The 14,218-nt window shown below is 33.5% G+C and overlaps 1 protein-coding gene across 1 annotated transcript in view; it reads right to left on the bottom strand.

Annotated features, from left to right (window-relative positions):
• GK (glycerol kinase) overlaps positions 1 to 14,218 on the bottom strand; it is a 35,067-nt gene that overhangs the window by 12,260 nt on the left and 8,589 nt on the right. The window contains exons 5-15 of the mRNA XM_084294855.1: positions 13,928 to 14,007; positions 12,767 to 12,904; positions 11,943 to 12,052; positions 11,296 to 11,362; positions 7,883 to 7,918; positions 7,176 to 7,243; positions 5,513 to 5,555; positions 4,583 to 4,663; positions 2,802 to 2,880; positions 914 to 1,010; positions 324 to 408 (exon numbers count right to left, since the gene is read on the bottom strand). Coding sequence (XP_084150981.1) covers positions 324 to 408; positions 914 to 1,010; positions 2,802 to 2,880; positions 4,583 to 4,663; positions 5,513 to 5,555; positions 7,176 to 7,243; positions 7,883 to 7,918; positions 11,296 to 11,362; positions 11,943 to 12,052; positions 12,767 to 12,904; positions 13,928 to 14,007 — 884 coding nt within the window. The remainder of the gene's footprint in view (positions 1 to 323; positions 409 to 913; positions 1,011 to 2,801; positions 2,881 to 4,582; positions 4,664 to 5,512; positions 5,556 to 7,175; positions 7,244 to 7,882; positions 7,919 to 11,295; positions 11,363 to 11,942; positions 12,053 to 12,766; positions 12,905 to 13,927; positions 14,008 to 14,218) is intronic.

The raw sequence follows: 14,218 nt of genomic DNA, 5'->3' as shown, positions 1-14,218 counted from the left end.
AGCATTTTTGTTATGGTATTGGCCTTGTCATTTTACTGTTTGCATGTTCTGCCTTTTATAACAGTCATAAAATATGTTCACCTTATTTTAAGTGCTGATAAAAAGTATGATTGCTGCTCCAAAATAATGTACCACTCAACCTGATCATTCTAGCTGAGTTCACAGGAACAATCCTTCAATACTAGCATCACGTAAAGAAGATAATAGCATAGAAGTGTGGTATGAAGCATCTTCATTACATCTTTTTAATCCTCTCTTTTCCTGAAGAGTTACACTGTTCTTATACTAATTTACAACGAATTTATGAACTAATTTGCTTTTACCTCTCGTGTTTGAAAGCAGACAGCTTCTAGTGCAGCAAAGGCGATGTGGTTTTTATTTGTAAACTGAGTAAGGCCACAGATAATACTGTTCAATAGAGGAAAAAAAACAAAAACAAAACAAACAGAAAAAAAAGCAAGAGTTAGAACATACATCTTTACCAGAAAATCTTTCAGACCTAGGCCTTTTAATTGAAGTCTCATTCAGTTCCATTGTATAAGGATTGCTTCTTAACATTAAAAAGCTGGTTTCTTTTTAATCTGAATTCCCTCATTTTTGTAATAACCTGTTATCATGACAAACCTTTCAGTGTCCCAAAGTTTCCTGACCCAAATGTTTTCCATGCCCCTCCCCCTCTTTTTTTTTTTTTTTTTGGGTGGTGGTGGTGATTAGGATGAGTAGCTGAGTCAGCTAATCCTCCTTCTCCCTGTAGCAGTTGCTGTTTTGAACAAATTAAATACAAAAGAGAAACAGTGGTTGCTTGGAGAATGTTGTATCCAGATACACCAAAGGAAGAAAAAAAAAAGTCTGATACCTGTAAGGATTTGTGAAATAATTTAATCTTCCTGCAAACGTTCATTCAGAACCTTACCCTCTTGCACTGGGTTCCCAGTATGGTGCATACAGTCCTGAAAATGCTGGCACAAAGTAGCAGCCATAAGAAGTCCCCACTTCTGCAGCCAGTTTTTCTAATGCACACACAAACAGTCTATATTTAGCTTTTTACAACTGCACCAACACTTAAAAAATGACACTTAAAGATGTTATTAAATAGGAAAAATATTCAGAATATGTTAGGTAGCTACAAAAGCAATCAAGCCATGTACCATTAGAATATGCAACTAACTGCAACTCTGCTTCTCTTTGACTAGCTGTCCATATCCAACAATATAAATGGAAGATGGGGCATAGGCGGCTGTGGTAAATGTAAAATCAAACCCCAGAATCATTTACTTGATATTCTGATCTAGATTCTGTGAGGTTTTCAAAGGGTATCCTGTGGGTAAAGAATGTACCTTCAAAGCTTTCCAAAAGGTCACAATTTACTTGCATTTAAGCCGAAGCAAGAAAGTGAAACTGGATCACGACCAAAGGGAGTTAAGAACTAAATTCCCATTAATTTCAAATGGATTTAGAGTTCTAAAATCTCATTTTAAGAATATAATCACATCCAACTACAAGGAAATGTGGAGTTGCTTAATATCTGAGTAGTAACTTCAGATATCTGAACTCCTCAATATTAAAATGTGGAATTTTAAAAGCTGTATTAAAACAGCCAAAACTACAGACGTTATGTGCAGCTCCTTCCTGTAACAAGAAAGGAAAGTAGATTTTTTTTTTCAGCTTTTGTAAATTTCTTGTTTGCATTGATCAAAGCAGAGCAATAGAGAAGAAAGTTAGGGAAACTGATTCAAAAAATCTTTTTAAAATGGTACTTTCACACAGATACCACATATAAAGGAATGAAGGGAGAAGGAAGGACATCTTCAGGGAAAAAGAAGCAATGACTGAGACCCACATGATTTCAGCAGCATTGACAAATTAAAGTTCTTGAAGTTCCTACATGTCAAAGATCTAATCAAACTTGTGAAGCCAAGAGTGACTATAGTGTTTCAGCAACTGGCTAATTCCAGTGACAGTAGCTTATGTTCTATATGGTCTGTCAGGCTTTCTCATAGATTATTGTTTTCTGAGTTTTCCTTAGTCTTTGAATTCTACTTTTTCCACTTTTCAGTAAGATATCAAATTATTAAAATAAATATAATGAATTACTTTATAGTCCAAAATCTAGTTATATCAGTCACTTTCAAACTGTTACAGTTGCATGTTTCTGATGTTTTCTCCTTTTTCAAAATTTTGTATATTCCTCATTTTTATGTCACAAACAAGCTTGTTTTAAGTTCAGCTCATGCAGAAAACATTAGCGACCCAAATACTAAAGGATTACCGTGTTCTTAGCCAAAACAGACTGCCATCATTCACAATTCTTTAAGAGACAGCTTTGCAAACGGAGGTCTCTGCATTAGTAGATGTGAACCCTTCTACATAAATCATTGCATATTTAGAGCCTCAGGTTGTCATGTCTGTGACAGGAAAGAATATGTACAATCTAATATGCTTTTGGTTCTGTAATAGACTTAAACACTCTTGATTCTGGAAAATAATATCGTACAAAACCAGGAATCTGTATGGCAGTACAGAATCTTCCTGAGTGCGTGCTCAGTAACAGAAAGTTAGCAAAGGGTTTCAAACACCTTAGTGATAAGCTGTATGAAATATTGGTGAAAAATATCAGTAAGTAGTGATTTCATGGGTGCAAAACAAATTGTTTGAACAAAGTAAAATATATGCATCTTCAGCTTTTATTTACTTGAATATTTTGAGCTTTTATTCAACAATAAGGCAGTTGTCAGAATTCAAATATCAAGACAGTTGAAAAAAATACTTAAAATTAAAAGCTCCAAATTGCAAATACTCACCTATTTCCTGTGAAGTCTTAACGATACCTAGATTGTCCCTCAGCCAACGAACAACAGCACCAGCTATTGCAACAGATCCCTGAAGGAAATAAAAACACTTGCATGCAATTTTTCCATGGAAGGGAGTTACCTAATTTTGTGAGCAATCTTCTTGGTCTCACTAATTTAAGGACAAGTAGATCCAGTAGCCTCAGCCTTCTTTTTATAACAAATTAATTTTTTATGCTTTAATTTTAAAGATAAGACTATTTATAGCTAGAGCCTAAGTACACATGTCCAGAGAGACAGAAAATGTAGGCATTTTCATTTGTCAGTTCTCTCTACTGCTTCAGCAAATGGCCCTGAATGGTTCCATCACATCACAGATGAATGGCAAGGCTCCCAGCTTACACCACTGTCCAAATAGACTTCTCTACAAGACAGTTTCAAGTCTACTAGACTAAGCTTCAAGTAAACTGGAAGCAGCACTACATTTTCATTCAGAGCCATTGCTATAAGGGAACAGGGGTGTTTTCTAAACAGCTAGCTATTACAGTTATAAAATAGAGGGATGATTAAAACAAAAGGCTGAATGCACATTTCTTGCCTCTCTGCAAAGTGTCTTATCCACTAAATTGTAGATAATTCTAGCATGGATGCAGTAGAAGAAAGAGCACTTAATAGCTTCTGTTGAAACTATTTCTTCAGACAGTATCATTAAGGACTTGGAGATGAGGAGGAAGCAAAAGTGTGCATACAGATTTCTGAGCAAGTGGAAATAAAAAAAATAAATCACTCTCAACACAGTTCCAGTCCTTTCTTCAAGTACCTGGACTAAAACCAAAACAAACCTCTTCACCTTCATAAAATGAAACCCCCAAAGTTGCCAGAACATGGCAAATAAAAAGCTCAACTTTCCTAAGGGAAGGAAAAGGAAATGAGCACAAACTCCCACATCCTAGTAATTGTAAGCCACAAATTATTTTCCCAGAGAAGAAAATCCTGTGTGTTGTCTTGGTCTATTTGATATGAAAAACATAGGCTCTCTTCATAAGCTCCATTGCAGCTGACAATTCAGTACACATCTTGAAAATAACTATTAGATCAGGCCCACTGAACAACATAGATGGAAGAACATTCATTCTACTGATCCCAAAGAAGCTTTGGTGCCAAATATGTGCCAAGCGGATCTGTGCTTCAGAAGCAGAGCTTTAGAACAATGAGTTAGAGTGAAAAATTCAGTTTTCTACAGAATTTGGATATCCTCAGAGCTGTGTGGAGAACTGAGGAACTAAAGGAACTGGAAGTAGGAACTTGATTTTGAGGTAGGCAAAAAGGGCTGTTTGATGAATCTTGTCCCAGAAATTTGGCTTAGATTTTTAAGTTAGAAGTAACAAACATTTGAATGAAATAAGACAAAAGACATCTAGTCATGTTTTTTGTTAATAGAGGATAGTTGAAACACTAGTACCAGAACTTCCTCCTTTTTAAACCCAATCTTAGTATGAATTTTTATTTGTTTATTTAGTAAAGATTTGGAAGACTGTGTAACTGAAAAAGTGTTTCAGCCATTATGCCAAGAAATGCAATGCAGAAATATTTTTATTAGATTAAGTGATCTAGATTGGAGGTAGATTGGACCAAAACAACGCATAAGCCTTGAGGCACAAAAGATATAACAAATTGCTATTTAAATTTCTGTGCAAATTAATAATTTCACTGAAGATAATAGAAAGATACTAGAAAACAGAAGTAAAGAAAAACATGTATAACTACAGAAAGGAATAAATTACTGTACTTACTTCTAGTGCGTAACAAACAGGTTTGTCTCTGCCCAGTTTGTAAGCTATTGTGGTTAGAAGACCATGCTCAGAAAACACAGACTAAATAGGGAAAGAAGAAAAGGTGAAGCATGAACACAGGCCTAAAATATTTAAACCAGTATATGCAAATGATAATGAAGAAGAGACAAAACTTTCACTTAAAAAAAAAAAAAGACATACAGAATGTTTAAGCATAGTAGATATCAATGACTCTACAAAAGTTACATAAGTTTAGTCAGGCATTGGAATGGGTTGCCTGGGGAGGTACCGTCCCTGAGATTGTTTAAGGAAAGGTTGGATGTGGTGCTTAGGGACATGGTTTAGTGGGTGACATTGGTGGTAGGGGGATGGTTGGACCAGATGATCTCTTCTGAGGTCTCTTCCAACCTTAGTGATTCTATGATCCTATAAACACCAAAGATAAAACCCTTGGACTGCTGGTTTTAGTTTTCATTTCCACAAGCTGCCTCAGATCTTTCCAGACTCTCTATAGCAAAGAAATGGGGGTCTTCAGGAGATATAGGAAAAGAAGCCTAAGCTCTGCATTATTTTCTTAACTACTAATACAAAGAAAAACGTGAAAAGAAGAATAGCCAAGACGAGAAACAGAGCATGTGGTTAAGTAACACAAGACTCATCACTTTGTGGATGAGGTTAAGAAACATACACAAGGGGAAAGAAAGGATCTTGCTACAAAAAGTTCATTTTGCAGCTAGGAAATGGAGTCTTACTGAAACACGTTGAACAGATTTTTACTTTCTGTTCTTTCATATTTCAATATTCATTTTTCCTTACCTCTAGCAGTGTAATTGTTGCTTATAAGTTTATGAAATGTTAATTTATAGTTGTACTCAAGTATTTAAATGAAGATCAATAAAAACAAGTGAAAAATTGAAAAATGCAACTGACCTTCTGACCTGTATTGCACAGCAAGAAACATCCTGTTCCATACCTAGCATGAAAGGAACAAAAAGTTAAAACAAGGATGTTTAAAGGATAAACAATTACTGCAATTCCTGAATCCACAACTCCCTTGTGGAGAATCAAGATACCACTTTTTTTACCCCTTGAAGTTTATGGCAGCATTAACTGATGATAAAATCATCACTCACTCCCCGCCCCCCCCAAAAAAAAAAAAATTAAAAAAAAATAATTAAATGCAGCCTGAAGCTGAAAAATCTAGACCTACACCTCTTTCCCTGGGTATTTCTTGTATAGTACTTATCAAGGAGCAGATAGGGACGAAAACTAAACATGAATTCATAATGGGTGGCAATGTTTACTTATTTCAATTTAAGACGATTATGAAAGCCACTTTATAAAATAAATATTTCAAAACATCAAATTCAAACCTTTAAAGGTGAAAATTCAAGACACTGCATTCCTGCCACAAATAAGAGGGTTTTCTTTAAACATATTCACTTCAAATATTTCTGAAAGTGGCATGTTTCTCATTTGAAGACCACACTACATGTATGTGTGCATACACACATACAAAGATGCAGTTTAATAAAAGGAATACAATAGACTCATAATCCATGCTAATTTATTCCAACTAATTATTAATTCTCAATATTTTTTACACCTTGCAAATCAACAACCTAAACACAGTACTGAGAAAGTTCTCAGTTATATTTGGAGAGAAAAAAGGTAACAATACTACAAATAGGTTAAACATTCTCATCTGATAATTAACTTTTACCATTTTCTTTATAAGTTTGTTTGTTTGTTTTTTTTCCCAAAGTCTCATGTTATAAAAATATTTTTTATAAAAATACTTTGTGACAATATTGCTTAGAACCATGTTTGTTTTAATAAAATACAAGGCTACGAACAATTAGATTCGTGTACAAATATAAAAGATAACATGAAGTTTAATTAGCAAGAAATATGGACTAATGTGCAATTAAATCTGTGAAAGTCCAGAACTCTGTATATTCGTACATGCTGTGTTAGGCACGCAATTGTAAATGAAACAGTAAGTCATTTAAGCAAAGAGCTTTTCCTCAAATGAATGTTTGATTACACCATTTGCCTGATTTAACTGATCAGCTGTTTTAAACAAGGGAAACTAAGAGGCTGAGAGCTAGGAAAACAACATTTTATAATCTCCATATTGATCTAGACACAGAATGAAAACTAAGCACAGCAACATAGAGATTGCCTTTTCCTATCTAGCAATATTGTCTGTTTTTTGTCATTGAAGTCTACACAATCTAACCTGCATTGCCCATATTTGTTTAACTTTACCTTACTCAGTTTATATTACACTAGCAACTGCTATAGTCTGTGTTTTGGAGAATTTTAAAATGTAAAATCTTCTTTCACACAGAGGTATTTACTCACAATGACTTTGTTCCAAAGTATACCTCACAAACCATTTAACAATTTCCCCTATTTCATTCAGAAGTCAGTACACTGTTTATTTTGTAGGTCAACACAGTCAAAAGGTAGAGCTATTTATGTTGTAACTACAAAAGTATGTGGCAGTTAGGTTGAAAGAGAACATAACACTAAATTTAAAATGGAACAGTGACCTACTGTTTATCTTACAACTTTCATTATAACTTACGTGTTTTTTGCCTGCCCATCTTGAAAACACATTTGCCCAACAAGAGCAGCAGACTGGTCGCCCAAGCACTGAAAAAAAAAATAATTTAGGAAATGTCTGCACATGAATCACATTCATGAACAAGTAACATGAATAGATATATTTAACTATGACTCTAACCTATTAGGAACACACAGGTAATTGAAAGTGAGAAAAAATCCATAGAGATAACCTGTGCTTATTATTACTCTTCCTTTCGTAAGAACTGCAAATTAAATGTGTCATGGAACTTATGGTGAACAACTTAAATCAAAATTAAAATTTACTGTCTTAATGTAGAAAAAGCTGGGAAGCCCCACATTTCTGGATTATGTATACACTGAACTACTACTATAAAGCAGAGCTCGGTTCCATTTTGTTATGCTATTCATTTATTTAGACTCTAAGTTTCCAGCATAACTAGACATGCATTAAAGTTGACAGCTGTATTTGCACAGCCAGGCCTTATCTTCTTAATTTACTGGGTTCTTCATTATTAGAATCAACCTCAAAATTTACTTAATGTAAAGGAAATTTACTTCATATGAAGGAAAAAAAACTATAAAACTGGAAACCATCATCATAATTTGTAGCATGATTCACCCTTCTTAAAGCTTTTTCCAGTGAAGAAATGCTCCTGCAGTATCTACCAGATTCCCATGCCAGCATTTTAGTTCAAGTTGACTCACCCCAGAAATTGGTACACCTGTCAAAGCTCCAGATTTCTGAATCACAAAAAGAGAAATAAAAGCTTCATATTAGCTTTTTGTGAATACAAATTTCACGCAATCAAAAATAAGCTAAACTTTTATTTTAATAGGGAGATGCAAATCTTGGATGTAGACAAAACACGTGAAAGAAAGGCTAAATCATACAAGAATGGACAGCCACTTAAAAACACTGTCACTAATACTGTAGAAGTTGCTTTATAGTATCCATGTAATAGAAACTGTTGCAGTTTTCAAGACAAAGATTGCAATACAAGACCAACAAACACACAAAAGACCACAAAACCATACAGGTTTTTCACTGAAGGTACAGATCCTCTATGTAAGCCGAATTAAACTTAGTTACTTTAAAGTCTGCATCCCCTTGATCCCTAAAGTCTAGTCTACAGTACTTCAGATTCACCTTCCAATTAACAAAAAAAGTGACTAAGAAAAAGCATAAAAAGAACAGAAAAATATATCCCCATTATCCTGTTATAGCCAAACATGGAAGATAACTCAACCCAAGAATAAAAGCAAGGAAAATGTGTAGGTAAGCTGAAAAAAAAAAGGGGCGGGGGAGGAGAGAGAAGAAAAAAGCAAGTTGTGATATCACTGCTGTTTATATGGTATCACATATCTATCTATCTATCTATCACTTATGCAGTTAGCATTTTTCCACAATCAGTGCTGAGGTGGCAGAATCATGGTACCTGTCTGGCAAAAGGCAGGACCCGATTATCACAGACAATAGTTTAAGCAGTAAAGAGATTTTTTTTTTAGTATTTTAATGCTTCTTTCAATTCTGATAAAAATCTCTAGTGAGAAATGGAAGATAGCCACAAGATATTTATGAAGGACAAAGTGTCCTGGAGAAAAACACTTTCTGGTAGGAGCAACTGTCTGTCTAGCAATTTGTTCCATAGAGCAAATGAGGAAAAAAAAAACAACAGATACTTCACATAAAGACAAATTTCTGGGAGAATAAAACTCAAGTGGGAGAATTAGTAAGAGAAAAAAAAAAAAAAGTAAATCCTGTTAAATTATGTTTATGAAAAGCACAGATTCCAATCCTGAACATAGCATATGTTGACTAAATTTTAGTAACATTAAGATTGTAGTAACGTTAAGATTGTAGAAGCTGGAACTCTCTTCTTTTTATATCACTTTAAAGAGAAATGCGTTGAAGTTGGTTTAAAGTCGGGGGGGGAAAAAAGGAAGATTTAGTGACTAGAGAAAAACAGAAGGATCACATAAACAGTATGGTTGACTTGATTGCACATTGGACTTGAGCTTAATGCAGCTCATGCCTAAAATAGAGCAGTAAAGGGTCACAGACTACACGGTTGAGTTGAATTGTACATTGGACTTCAGCTTCATGAAGCTCGTGCCTAAAATTGAGTAGGAAATTTACAGGTATATTTGATAGTATACCTGTATACTACCTCAACAGTTGTAAAGATAATTTTTTTTGAAATTATAGTACACAGAAAACCAGGTGCAGTATAACATGCAGCCTGTGTCAAGTTTAAAATGAAAAGGTGCAAAACAGTAAAGTGACTAGAAAAAAAGTGACTGTGATGACACGCTAGGCAAAGACAGATGCCTCATTTTAAGATACAGCATTTCAAGGGTCATACAGAATTTCTTCCAAACACTACCACATATTTTTTCAGTTGCATTCTTGCAGTAGGTGTCATAATAAATCTATATCTTGACAACTTTTACCTCTTTCTTTAAAATCGTTTCTTTGTGGAATTGTGAAAATGAATTTTCAGTGAAGCCATGCAAGTGCATTTCCAATCTGATTTTTTTAAATTTATTTTTTAATTCTCATTTCAATTGACTGGAATTAAGGTAATTCATTTTATAGATGTACTAAAAAACCTGGTATGAATCTAATGTTTCAGTATAATACAATGAATATTTGTAGACAGAATGGCTCAGTTTCCTCATTTATAAAATGAGACAGCCAGCATTTACTAGACAGTAGCTGTATTTTTGTGTTTGCTGTGAAAAGAAATATTCACCAGCCTACAAATTAAAGCAAATGCTTACATAAAGATTACACTTCAGAAGCAACTTTGACATGAGCACCTAGTGTAATATCTCAAATTTAGAAATATTTGCCAAATTTATTGGTCTAGAAAGCATGCTTTTACTAATCCTAAAAATCAATGGAAATGCACAGCACCTGAACAGAGTGGATAACATACAGGTGGTCAGCCTAATAGAAGCCTCTACTCACCAGGCTAGGACAGATTTTCTAGTCAGCAAAAGGAAGAATGAGAAAAAAATGGGAGGAAAGGGGAAGAGAAACAGAAGTTCAAATTTAAAGTGACCAGTGACCAGCTATTCTGTTTCAGTTGCCAGGCTGTATCTCCTTTTTCATTACCACATTGCCTAGTATTTCATTTGCCTCACTTATTCAGCTTAATACAGCTCATTCTCATCTGACCATTCACATTAGTAACAGTTAGTAATGATTTCTAGTGGCATCATTTTTGACAGATTAGCAAAAGTACTTACATTTCAGGCAAATTAGAATTTCGTTTTAAATAAAGTTTTAATTTGCGTTAATTACAAAATGCTTGTATGTTCTTAGTAAGCAATAGGGTAAAATACCATGACAAAATGTGAAATCACAACATCTAGCTTATCCTAGTCTCAAGATTTAAGAATAAATTAGATGTCACTTTATCAGAAGAATTGGTACTACACAAAGTAAACTTAAAACCTCAGGCCAATGATAACAAACCATGTTTTACTCCTAAGTCACATTCACAGCTCCACTGGGAATGGTGCAATTAGTGTAAGAGTTCATAATATCATTATTATTATTTTTTAACTGAAGTTCGATGTAAATATATGCTGCAAAAGGAGTTTACTAAAAACAAAGGACAAAAAAGCAATCTAAGGTGTCACTTGTGATCTGCTAGTTCATCGAAACTGACCAAATTCTGCCTTCAATTATATGGGAACAAGACATTACACACTTTGTCCAGTCTTCTTAGATCATTAAGTAACTTTCACGTCTTTTTTTTTCAGTTGTACAAGAAGTACAACTATGGTGCCTTAATAACAGCAAGCTCATTACTTTAGATCTACTGATTACACTTTGCAATCTGATGGGTAATTTCTACATCAGTAAGTACTTATCAGCAACTTGTCTTATATTTATCAAAAACCTCTCTGATCTTGCTTTGCTTTTTTGACTGATATTTAACTTCATATAATAACACACAGGAGATAATGACTCACAAATTAAAACATACTGGTCTAGAAAAAGCCAAATAATACCAGTCTAAGAAAAGCCATTAGTTTTAATGAAAATTCTGTCAATCAATATTGATATAATTATATTTTTACAAGATCAACGTCACAAGAAAACATACCATCAGGCCATAAATCTCAGATGAGCTTCGTACTTTTGGAAGTATTTCCATAGGAATATCAAAGAACCTGAACACAATATAAAAGAAGTTATATATATGGTCAGTGATAAATCAGGAAGGATTCTGCATTTATTTTTTTAAATAAATATAAGCTATAAAGAGAAAAAAAGGTAACTTTGATTTCTAGGTTTTAATCCATCACTGTATGTTTCCCCATTTCTTACATAATGTGACACTGAATCAGGGAGTAAAATGAGAAATATTTGAGTATTTTGAAGACGTATCCAAGTCTTTCACATGGGAAGTCTTTGCTCTTCCAACACTATCTTTATAATATTGGTATTAATTGTAACAGACTAAAAATTAAATTAAGAAATAAACAAAATATTAAATGGCATTGTTTTCATGAAATAGTCAGTCCTCTACTGACAGAAAAAATCAAGGCTCTGCTTTTGCAATTAATCCAGATAGTGGATTTTGGGCTTAGAGAAAAATTAATTGTAATTATTAATGTTAACAGTAAATACAACAGTAATAACTGACTGTAGTCTGAACAAGAAATTCTTCTATTAAATGAAACAGTCTTTCTTTACATATCACTTACAGAATCTACTTAAAGAACAATATGACTGAAAATCTGAGCTTACTGGCAGAGCTCAGGATCCCAATCCAAGGAATGAATGTTGAACAACATCGTTCTACTGGCATTGGTTACATCTGTACAGTGAACACCTCCATTCTTCCCACCTGTCAAACACTGAATAATAAAAAAAAAACACACTTGTAATAGTCATGAAAAGATACAAGTTTACTTCAACAAATTACAAAAAAAAAAAAAAAAAGTAAATTCATGAAGCTTTCAGCTTGGGAATGTGAAAACTGATATTTCTGCAACAACTAAAGGGGAAGGCTTAATATAGTGGAATTAAGGCATGGAAAAGATGCTAAGTCCAGCAGTACAATTGTAAGGGTACTGCAGTATCTCTTGGATTCTTATGTTGCAAAGATGGCTAATGCATCTTTCTGAAATCCAAGTTTTTCAAAAGGCATAAGCAACGTTTTACAGAAAGTGGAAAATTACAAATAAGCATCTACAAAACGTAGTGCTATAGAGACAGTACAAGCTTTAATTGAGTTTCTTTAACAGCTTGTAACAACATCACTGGGTGATCATTCAGCATAATTTGATACAACACTCCTGCTAGGATCCCATCTCTCTGCCTAAAGTTGTGCTAAAAACAGGCTATAGGGTGAACTGGTAGGAGACAAAAAATTCCTTTTTCTAGATGAAGAAAAGTATAAAATTGGTCAGCAGATTATGATTAAATATTTTTACAAGCAACCTGTAAATACTCAAAATTTGGTTTTGTCCGTGTCTCCAGGAAAAAAATGCTTTTGTTATGAATTTGTGTGGTATGGGAAATGGAAATTCATTTTACAGAAGAGTAATAATAAACTCGTGAGTACATACCCATATAAGCCATGAATCAATAGTCCCAAACATTGCTCTTCCATTATCAACTGCTTGTCTAATCTCTTCTACATTATCCAAAAGCCACCGAAGTTTCACTGCACTAAAGTAAGTGCTAAGTGGAAGACCAGTCCTAAACTGTAAAATCAAAAACAGAAAAAAAAAAAAACAAAAAACAAACAAACAAAAAAAACACAATCAAAAAAACAGCTTTTAGACATCATACAAAGATCTTTTCAACACATGCTACAGTTAAATATAAAAATAGTCATATCAAATGAAAAATCCAAGACTCAAAATCAGATGAATTAAACAAACTTGTTCTTTTAGTAAGTATTAAGCACAAAATGAATCTGAAAATATCAAAAACAAATGGCTAGCGCACTAATGGACACAGATCAAAGCTGATCTAAATAGAGTACAAAGACCAAACAGTTGTTTGCAAAAGTCTGGTCTCATCCATGGTCTCATCCATGACTAGACAGCAAGTAAAGTTGATAAAAATGAGCAGCATGACACAAGAAAGATGGATTTTGTATTCTATTTGAACTTAAAAATCAAGTAAGTTTGCATGCTCTCTTACATCCACTTTATGGCTGAAGGAAAATGCATAAAATATAAAATATTTATATAACCGATCAAGGAAAACATGAATCAAATAATTTTGATACCATTCTTTAGGCATTTATTTTCCAAATTCTTACCTATACTCTTATTAAGAAAAAAAAAAGGACGAATTTGCTTTTCATAAAATATCTCTGCAATTCTCAGACTGGTTGTAACTAAGTTAAATATTATGGCATATGATGAAAAATGATAATATTTCACATCAGTAAATGATTTTTGAATATTTTTCTATTGGATCTTATTTTTTTGGTGTGATATTTAGTGAATGGATAGGGAGTACTCAATTAAGTCTTACAAAGGGTTACCCAATTCTCTAGTAAGAATATGTAATGAGTATTAAAAATCTATTTTGAGTCTCAGATCAGTATATAGTATTATGCATTTTTAAAAATCATTTTACAGCTAAGAAGGAACTAGAAGCTACAACTGACTTACTTTGTAATGGGGAATTTTTGGTCAAAAAATCCATAAAACGTTATACACTGTAGCAGTAAGTATCCAGCTGCTATTTAAATAGTCTGTAATATCTCTCACCTTAAAAAAGGATTTGTTGTTTCCTGGAATTCTTTTAAGAAGCCTTTCAACTGTTGACTGGGTTCTCAGGTCAAGCCACACTACAAACATGAATAAAATGAATTAATTAAATGATCTAACACACCAGTAGTGATATATGTAAGCTGCTTTTACAAAATTAGAGCTCTTGGCAGTAAATTCCTGTCTTTATTTATTGCCTTTTTTTTTTTTTTTTTTTTAACACAGCTGAAAGAATACTGTATTGCTATTCCATTTTTAACGCATGTTTGTGGGAAAAAAAAAAAAAAGCTT

Source organism: Netta rufina, assembly GCF_964035555.1.
Source record: "Netta rufina genome assembly, chromosome: 1".
Lineage (NCBI taxonomy): Eukaryota > Metazoa > Chordata > Aves > Anseriformes > Anatidae > Netta > Netta rufina.
The sequence above is the reverse complement of the archived record's forward strand: the minus strand, read 5'-3'. Positions and strand labels throughout refer to the sequence as shown.